Below are 9,892 nucleotides of genomic sequence, written 5' to 3'. Positions count from 1 at the left end.
ATAAATCCTTTTTTAAACTTCATATTTGTCTCTTGAATTTCCAGTAGGAAACACTGGCATTTGTCTCTTTCACACAAATTGTGTTCATTTGCTTTGTCAGGCATTAAATATAACAACCATACACATCCTGTAAGAATCTTCCTTGAAAGCTTTGTGAATATTTTACCAGTTTTATAGTCAGTTGTCTTTTTGTCTGACAAATTAGAAACAGCTAAACACTAGGGTTTTAAATCTTACTTCTTTGTACTATTCATATTACAACACTAGAAGTATTCAAAAACCAGCTGCTAAGAAAATACATACATTTGCCATGATCCTGTACAAACCTGTTAATCAAAAGCAACACTTAAATGCACCAAATTTTAAACAAATTTAATTTACATTTGTATGTAAATTTTAAAAAAAAGGCATAAATCTTAAAGTACTCAAAGAATTGTGAATTTTTATATTTATTTTTCTTTTTTTAGAAAAAGAAAAAAAAATAACCTAAAGGGCTGCACACTGGAAAGAGAAATGGGGAAAAGAACACAAAAATATACAGAGAGGAAGATGCTGATAGAGCAAGAAACTGGAAGATCAGCAAAACAAAAAAATATATATATACACATACACAAGAAGGAAAGAGACATGTCCTTAGGTAGAACCTGATGAAATTCAGGTAGTGTTGAGTTGGTTGGTGAAGACACAGCAGAGAACAAAAGCCAAGACCTCGGGGCTTTCATGAGCATGTCCCAGGACTCGATGAAAAAAAAAATAATGTACATGTTTGTATACAAGACCATTTGGGGCTGTGTGCTGAAGACAGTGAGAATTTGCATTGAATTTCTTTTGGCACTTCAATTTAAGTGCATATATCTTTGACTCCTTTATCCTTCAGAACTTCACAATGTCCCAGATTTCACCACACTTGGTTCCTTTATCTTCCACCAGTAATGCAGTCTGACAGTATAGGAGCCATATCTGTGGTAAACGTCTCAAAACCTCTTCTGACTGTACTCTGAGGTCAGACTCCTCAATGTCACCCACAGAATCCTAGCTAATATGGATTTAACACAGCTTGATTCAGATTTGAGTGCATCCTATAGGTAGAAGTCGTTTTAGATGTGCCTGAATACCTCGACTCCTGACAGTCAAACTGCACAAAAGAACATCACTCTCATCAGCCTCTGTGCTTTCTTCCTTTTTCCAGGGGCGTGGCCCCCGTCCATCCATCGGGCCTCGTGACCAGTTAGTGAGGGTGCTCAAATCTTGTCAGAGCACTACGATGGAGCCCGTAGAGCACAGCTGTGAGAGAGCACGTGTATATCTGTGTTTGTGAGTGTTTCTGTGTTAAGATATTCTCTGAATGAGTTTGTCCTCAGTCAAACAGAAGAAGGTACAGTAAGAAAGGTCAGAAATGAAGTTCTCACAACCAAGCCGTGTCACACCTTTACAGCCTCTCAAGTCCAATAAAGTCAGAGCAGACAGTCGCTTCATATAGGACATAGAGGCATCTGTAAGCTTGTTACATCCTGGAAATAAAAATAAATCAATAAAAATATACTCAATGTCATGTACATGTTTTGCTATTCACAATCAAAACATGCCTAATTTCAGTACAACAATCATGGACTATGCCGAATAGGCTTCAAATGATTGACGCAGGCAGGTTTAAAGGCAATAAACCAGTTCTTTCCAATCCCAGTCTTGACTAACCTATGCCCTGTGTATTGTTCTGTTCTTGCTCCTCTAAACCAGTACAAAATTTAAAGTGATAAATGTGGTTTCTCACACACAGACATGTTAGGGTCAGTGAGCACACACAACCGGAGCAGAGGGAAACTAGTTGTTAGGTGTCTTGCTTAAAGGCTAAGCACCAGCTATATGAAAGTGTTAAACAAATAAATATAGTGGAATTTGAGTTCCTAACTTGTGTTTATTGATAGTCAGAAAACAATGTTATTTCTTACTAATTCTAGGAATAAGGTTTAAAAGACCATTGGTGTGAACATGGAGGTAAACAGGGCAAGTACACTACTCTGCCTGTTTTAGTTGGTGTTAGTTAAAGTTAGCTTGACTTGCTAAACTCGGTGGCTCAGATTATACTTGGCTAAGTAGTTGCATTACGGAGGTTTATAGTGTTGGATGAATTTGACTTCGATCACATTTACAAGAATAACGGTACCTCTAAATTTGGTTTTAGCTTATTGCTAGGCTATTGTCATGAATAATTTTGGTTATTTGGTTAGCTAGATACTGTCATAAGTGTTTTACCGTGGCGTTGTTCAGCTGTTGTCCACCAGTGACGTCACGGTTGCGTTCAAAAATAGTCAGTTTTAAAGCAAAATTAAGCATGCTATTTTCATTTTAATTCATACTTATGTTAGTAACTAAAATAATGTGAAATATTCATGGAGGTCCACTAAATGGTGCTCAGCTTTTAAGGGCTCTTCAGCCATGAATTGAGGGAGATGGCACTGTGCGTTAGATGAGACTTATTGTTTGAAGACACAGGACTGAACTGAGTTACCTGCTAAGTTGACCTCTCTGAGAGTGTTGCGCATGTTGGAGCCGCTGGCCGTCATAAGGCTAACAGACTGGTCCGTGAGGCTTTGGCAATGGGACAAGTCTAACCTCTTCAGCAGTGGCATGTATTTGATTATCAGCTTCAGAATGGAGTCACTCACATCCAGGCCAGATAAGCGCAGCGTGACAATGCTTTTCAGTCTGCTGCGATTTTCACTTCCTGATGGGGCATTACATATATATATATTTATTATTAAGAAAAGTTTTATAAAATTAAAACGTGCTAATCTGGCATGCCATCACCAAGTATTTGAATTCACTCGACCTGGAGGTGTGATGAGGTCCTTAAGATGAGACTCTTTTACACCTTCAGCCCAGCACAGGTCCAGAGTGCGCAAACTTGGGCCACTCTGAGAACCCAAAGCCGAAACACATGAAGATGAACAACCAGACAAAATCAAATCCTTCAGACCTGAAAAAGACAAAGAGATGCATTATAGTCTGTGGGAGAAATATAAATGGCACAAATTATGAGAACGATACTGGAAAGAGGTATCAAAATGTATAAAGTATGGGTAATCATACTGCCTAGCCTAAAGAAGCACTAGTTACCACAGGAATAAGATATGCTACATTATTTCAACACAGCAGCTGTCCCTTGCATTGTGTGAAAATGTCATGATGAATGGACCAATAAAAATGCTGCAAAATTACTTTGAACAAAAGGGCTTTCCGTCCTCCACCCCGCTTCTGCTGTTAAAGTTACTTTTATAGAGATACATGTTTTTCTTTGGACAGCATACTAGCTTGTTTCATTTGTGAATTGCGTGACATGGACATAGTCAATTATTCTTCATTTAAATTTGTTCAAAGAAATTACTGAGTCATAATCTATGTGTTTATAGAAGTTTGTAGATATGATGTAGAGGTTGTTGTTGACACCTGGGAGGTGGAGAATGAGCCAGGTAATTTGTTTCTTGGAAACAGGTGTCCAGGATAAGTCGAGGGTGACAGGCTGTCGTTTGACAATGGAAGTTACAGCCTGCGGACTCAGAGCACGACAGCGACTCAGGTCTATGTGACTCCACAAACGCTTATCGCAGCTCCTGCAGAATAAGAATATATTAAACTAAATACCAGTGTTTACAAATGTTTGAGTGGTTTAGTTAAAAAAAAAAAAATTATATATATATATATATATATATATATATATATATAAAAAATTCATATAATTTATAATATAATTCTAAATAAAAAATAAAAAAAAACGAACTAATTTACTCACCATTTGTACCAGGCTTTACAGACCGTCATGCACATTGTCAGCTCTCTACAGCTCAGGTACCGAAACACAGAAACCCACACCTCCTTTTCACAACCTGGCTCATTTCCCACATCCCGGAATGAAGGATGTGAGAGAAGGGAGGGAGGAGAGGAACTGGTGGAAGATGGGGGAGGTGGAGGAGGAGGCGATATTGAAGATCGAGAGGAATTGGAGGAAGGGGAAGCAGTTTCTCCCTCTCTGCCATCATTGTTCGAACGCTTGAGGCGGCCAGATGCTGGAGCAGCTTTGGGCTGTGAGAGACCATTGCCAGTGGCAAGGGAGCTGCCATTTTTGTGGCGAAACTTGAGGGATTTGCGCTGGACCAAGTCTGCAGCACCAGGAGTACGAGGAGACATGGCAGCCTCCAGTTTGGGTACAATAGCACCTGGATCACGTCTGGCTTTAGCAGGACGCTGTAATGTAACCGTCAGGTAAGAACCATTTAACAGTTCGTCATTCAAGTCCGAGACGAGCAAGACAGGAGGGTCCGTTTCTGAGTCTGAATAGTTATCGCCATCTTCATCATCCTCTTCTTCCTCACCCCCATTGTCCAGATCCTCCATCTCTTCATCCTCACCATCAAAATCTTGCTCTTCACTATCTTCATCCTCATCTTCATCATCATCTTCGCCTCTTCGACGACGACGTCGTGACCGATGCTCTTTTCCAGATCGGCCCATGTGCCTCTCTTCTTCACTCTCATCATCTTCCTCGTCATCATCGTCATCCTCATCCTCGTCATCGTCGTCGTCATCATCCTCATCCTCTGTTTCATAACGTCGTCGGTGCATTTTGGACCCACCTCGTAAACGAACACGTCCTCCGCGGTCACCCCTCACAGACAGTCCACGCTTCATTTTCAGCGAGGCGGAATTTGCGCTTATGCCCCCAACAGCTTTACCTCTTCGATGGGAGGCACTTCTCCACACACCACGTTTACCAGTCCCTAACCCACGGCGAACTGACAACCCACTTCTTGACTGAAGTGAAAGTTTTCGTCTTCCATCTCCATCCTCATCTTCACTACCTGACTCATCATCTCGGTCCATTCCATGCCTTCGGTATATCTTTGCCACTCGAGGATCCAATGAGGATGATTTGCGTTTCTAAGGAAAGAATTCAGATCACTCAAAACTTATCTGATTCAAATGACGCGTCAGATTCAATCTGTGTTGAATAGAAGGATTCGGGTCCTCCGCATACTTACATGCATTTTACCTCCTTCCAATTTTATCTGTAACAAAACATGACATCTTTTTAACACATGGCTTTTCTGTAACCAATAAACATTTCTGATAATCACAGTACGTGAGAAATCAAACATGCTGCAGACAGAGAGCTGATTCTAAGGCCCTCTCCCCCAATCAGTCAGTTCGAGCAGCGATGGGGCACGGGATGGTGATGAAACAGGGCAGGGAGGGCGAGAGACAGACACACAAGGGGCAGAAGTCCAAAAGATTCAAAAAACAAAAAAATAAATAAACAAACAAAAGAGGAAAAGGAGTATGGGCGTGCGTGCAGCAGCAGTGGCGTGAGGAAGGCGGAGCCTCTCACCCTCTTCCTGAGCTGCTGCTCTGGGGCCGCCACCTGTTTCCGTAGCGACCCGTGTGGCAGAGAGGAGGAAGGGGGGCGCCCGACCCCGTGCCACGCCCTGCCCTCGCCCCTCAGCCCCCCCGACCCCTCCTGCGCCGTGATGTCGTCACCGCTGCCCGACGACTGACACAGAGGGGAAGAAGCATCACTGTTACCAACTGTATGCACGCACGTGTGTAAGTGAGAGAGAGAGTGTGTGTGTGTGTGTGTGTAATAAAATAAACAAATATTGCCTGACAAAATGTTTAATTCTATGGGGGGGGGGGAATAATAATTAAAAAAAAAATTTAAAAACCACACTACAAATTAGTGTTTTTAAAAGAAATTCCAGTACATGACTGGTTAGACATTGTACACAAAAATTATACTTGTATTCTTTATACTGTGTTTACGCGCATACATGTATGCGTTGTGTGTACACACATGAATATCTGTTACCTCTGATGCTGTATCTTTGCCTGCAACACATTTAGGACACTCCCAGCAACTGGGCAGATCTTTGTTCACAACACCCTCCCCAGGAACCTAGAAGAAATCATGCATATGAAAAGGACACAGTGGTCAAAACAAAACAGGAACCCTACACACCCTAAACGTTCTCAAGCACAGTAAATACATTGGATTAATAAATTAACTACTGGTGCATATCTTATTAGTCTGATCCTTTTTGCTGTTTTGGTCATTGGCTCAAATATAATAAATTCGTCACCTACATTCATCACCAAAATGAAGAACAGATCAGGACCACAAGCTAAAGGTAAAGCTAGCAAGTTAGCAACTGTAGTTTGATATTTATTATTATTATTTTTTTAAATTCAAGTTGAGAATTGATCTGTTTTTTAATGAATAAAAACGCAACTGCTAACCCATTTTGGCGAGTATCCCAGTGAGTAGGGATTCAAATCTGTCTAGCTGCCTTCTGGGTTTTATACTTTGGCTGCACTATGCAAGTTGTTTCAAAGCTATACTAACACATTTTAAAATCAAAATATGAACTTCCTGAGAAGTGATGAACGTTTAAACATGTACATATTTAACATGCGTGTTTGTCAAAAAGTAGCAAGGGACTGCAGTGTTAAGAGTGTTCTCCTTGTTATATCAATGGTGTTACCACCATGTCCCTGAATCAAACTTTTAATTCTTTGAATGTAACAACACACTGCACGTCTCTAAAGATATTCTTAAACTGAATCATGCAATTAATCACTTGATGCAAAGTACTGTAAAAACCACTGTTGGAAAACACAGCATCAACTGATAACACTGAGACCAACAAGACTGCGTTAAAAGATACTATGTAACTTGACAACCATTAAATGGTAACCTTATGTTGGGCTGCCCCAGCAGACGGTAAACAAAAACATACAGAAATTTTACATGGTACCACACCTTGAGGCAACTAGGATGAGCAATCTGAGCACAGTTGGAGCACTCCATGAGCTCTTCCCCAGTATCCTGGTTCCCTTCCTCACATATTTCACACACAGCAGAGAGAGGTAGGCCAGGCTATAGGACAGAAGAAGAAATAAATAAAATAAAAGTGGCACTTACATTTATACTGACTGACAATAACTTACCGGATCCTCCATCCCAATCCCCTTACACTATAGCAAACTAAAGTTATTCAGACAGACAGACTAGTCTTGGTGCTAATGGCACTGACTAATGGTAATCATTATGGGAAAATGTTATTAGAATTCTTGCTCTAGGCCTGAAGTTGTCTCTACTCAGTTTTCCTTTACACTGGTGTCATATGATAACAAACAATAAAGGAAACAAAGGTTCCTAAATATATTAATTTAAAAAATGATAAAGCACATTAGAATTTAGTACTAGACTCCAATCATACAGTAATGGCAAGTTATATAGCGCTTTTTCTTCTTAGCCTACCAACGCAAAAGAAACATGTATACAAAAATCTTGCAACACTTACTGCAAGACACTGCCGAAGGACGCAGGTCTGTTTCAGTTTGCCAGGACCACCAAACTTTTTCATGTCTCTGCAGAAGTTGCATTCACCACATTCTGCACGCAGACATGCCTCACAACGTTTGCAGCGCACCCTTCGCCGTCGCAGCACAGACATGGATGAAGCTGGCTTTGTTGGGCGCGGGATAATGGGAGTGGTGGCCAATTTAGGACGACCTACTGGTGCAGGAGGAGGGGGAGGCTGATACCATGACGGCTGGATTGGGGGAGAAAGGTGGAAGAGAAAAAAAAGATTAGAGGAGACATGGTTTGGCTAAGTCACAATTTTTTATTTGTTTTTTTTAAGCAGATAGTAATGTTTAAAAAAATAATAATCTCACCCTCTTTGGCCATTTAACAATGGGTCTTCCAGTATATGAGAGTTTCGGAATATCATTAGCATGTTCTTTTAGTAATGCCTTAAAAACATGAAAACACTATTTTAATATGCATTTCAATAAAAATGTGCATTAATTTCTTTATGATGCTGTACTGTTTCACCATTCTGATACTTTATACCGCATGAACACATCTATGTGCTGTTGTCTGAGGACTTAAGTTTCTATAGAGGTAAAGACTTGGATTACTATTGCTTTTATGGAAACAGATGACAAAGTAAATTTAAAATATATATATTATTTTTTCATATTTGGAACACTTCTCAGAATCTAATAATGAGCATGCAGCAATGTTAATTTGAAAGATATATTAATGTTTTTGTGCATTGTGTTTCTATTTCTGTGCATGTTATTGTTATTTTTATGTTTACTTTCCCACTTTTTACCCTTACTGTAATGTCCTTGGGTGTCTTGAAAGCCGCTTATCAAATTAAACTGCTATTATTATTATAATTAAAGTTAAACTAAAATGTATAACATCAAGATCCTCACTTGAAACTCACCCTTATGTCATGTAGGAGGGCAGGTGCATTGTGTATTCCTGCAGGGACACACTTCTTGTGGGAGGGCAAAGACTCCAGTTTCCCCAACAAATTCCACAAACCCTCCAATTCAAAAGGTGTCAGGTGAACTTTCACTCCTGGCCGACTTGGAGGAGAGGGAGCATAAATTTCCTCCTCTTCCTTTACATGGCCGTTTAGGGTGTCACTATTAGAAGCTTCTCGCTTAAGCCCTTAGGAATTAAACAACACAAAAGAGGATTTAAAGTAAATCATCATATAATAATAATACCCAACCCCCGAAGGCAGTTTTCACCATGCATATGAATCATAAGAATGATTAAGATATTTTTAATATACTGTTAAAATATTTAGCAATTTTATCCGAGATTTTCTTGTTTAATTCACTTACCGATGCCCAAAGAGTGTTTCTGAAACTCAGGGATGAGGTAGGAAGTGTTAGTTAGACTGTAGAGATATCGTTCCAGCACATACCAACACATCTCATAGTAAAATGGGTATCGGAACTTAGCTGGCACCTGGAGAAGGAAAGGTAAAGATGAGAAACTGACTCATTAAATGGGCATTTTTTTTTTTTTAAATCACTAAAGAAATAATCACCTGGTCACTCACCCTTGTCCTGTCCTCAATGCTATAGATATTAAGTTGCGTGGGGACATTAAAGCTATGTAAAAAATTTCCGCCAAACACAAGTGTGTCCACAGGAGTATAAACTGCATGTATCCAACCTGAACAAAAACACAATAAAATATTGTGAAAACATATGCTAACAAGAATATAAGAGCCTGATGTGTGCACATCTCGTTTCTTTTACCTGATGGGATAATAAACGTGTAGCCCTGCTTGAGCTCAATCCTCTGACAGTCTGTGGCCCTGTCACCGAGGAAGATGTCTCCCTGTTTTCCAGATAACACCCAGTTCTCATAAAGCTCCAAGTTTTGTGGCGTAGGAGGGATTAGCCAGAATACCTACAGGAAAAAACATCTCATCTGGATTCAAGGACTTAAGAACATTTGCATATTTGTTATGCCTTAAACATATTTACATTAACAAAGCAATACAAAGATGTGACAACTTATTTGAGGAACAAAGCAAGGTATTTGGGACAAGTCTTCAGCTTACCTTGCCTCCTCTTAATATATGGTACCATACAGAGGTGCCTCCAAAGTCTATGTGAAAATCTGTGTAACACCCCTGGACACTCATCAGACAGTACCTGTAACATACAGGAGTATGTTCCTTTAGTACTAAAAGTCTACACCCGACTCAGAAATGAGATCCTGTAATCCTGCAGTACACAGTGTAGAGCATGCCAAACCTCTAATCCATTGACATTAAGCATTTTTAAATACAACAAATTTTACGGCACTTTAATAACCAGAGGAAATAAAGATTACTTTTGGACTTTAGGGTACTGCATATCTATAATGGAATTTGTAGAGTCCCTCTGTCTTTCCTTTAGGTGCCGTGGCCACATATTGTCCACCCAGTCAATCATATCCACCTGAGACAAAAAGATAATAACATGAAAAGTAGGAATAAGAGAAAAAAAAAACTGGAATTTATTATAGTGAGTGTATGTC

At 39.9% G+C, this 9,892-nt stretch overlaps 1 protein-coding gene across 5 annotated transcripts in view; it reads right to left on the bottom strand.

Moving 5' to 3' along the window:
* Positions 1 to 435: 435 nt before the first annotated feature.
* The window catches only part of kdm2aa (lysine (K)-specific demethylase 2Aa), a 16,891-nt gene continuing 7,434 nt past the window's right edge, over positions 436 to 9,892 (bottom strand). For 2 of the 5 annotated variants that reach the window (XM_066678704.1, XM_066678705.1), the window contains exons 6-22: positions 9,707 to 9,813; positions 9,432 to 9,525; positions 9,124 to 9,277; positions 8,910 to 9,037; positions 8,701 to 8,827; positions 8,292 to 8,521; positions 7,732 to 7,809; positions 7,356 to 7,607; positions 6,812 to 6,928; positions 5,861 to 5,947; positions 5,384 to 5,545; positions 5,037 to 5,063; positions 3,791 to 4,935; positions 3,448 to 3,611; positions 2,831 to 2,977; positions 2,510 to 2,725; positions 436 to 1,511 (exon numbers count right to left, since the gene is read on the bottom strand). In XM_066678704.1, the coding sequence (XP_066534801.1) occupies positions 1,330 to 1,511; positions 2,510 to 2,725; positions 2,831 to 2,977; positions 3,448 to 3,611; positions 3,791 to 4,935; positions 5,037 to 5,063; positions 5,384 to 5,545; positions 5,861 to 5,947; positions 6,812 to 6,928; positions 7,356 to 7,607; positions 7,732 to 7,809; positions 8,292 to 8,521; positions 8,701 to 8,827; positions 8,910 to 9,037; positions 9,124 to 9,277; positions 9,432 to 9,525; positions 9,707 to 9,813 (3,417 nt within the window). In that variant the 3' untranslated portion in view covers positions 436 to 1,329. The remainder of the gene's footprint in view (positions 1,512 to 2,509; positions 2,726 to 2,830; positions 2,978 to 3,447; positions 3,612 to 3,790; positions 4,936 to 5,036; positions 5,064 to 5,383; positions 5,546 to 5,860; positions 5,948 to 6,811; positions 6,929 to 7,355; positions 7,608 to 7,731; positions 7,810 to 8,291; positions 8,522 to 8,700; positions 8,828 to 8,909; positions 9,038 to 9,123; positions 9,278 to 9,431; positions 9,526 to 9,706; positions 9,814 to 9,892) is intronic. The other 3 variants (XM_066678703.1, XM_066678706.1, XM_066678707.1) reach the window with 2 other exon arrangements.

The sequence above is a fragment of the Hoplias malabaricus genome, chromosome 8 (assembly GCF_029633855.1).
Source record: "Hoplias malabaricus isolate fHopMal1 chromosome 8, fHopMal1.hap1, whole genome shotgun sequence".
NCBI classification, from domain to species: Eukaryota; Metazoa; Chordata; class Actinopteri; order Characiformes; family Erythrinidae; genus Hoplias; species Hoplias malabaricus.
This window is presented reverse-complemented; position numbering and strand designations above follow the sequence as displayed.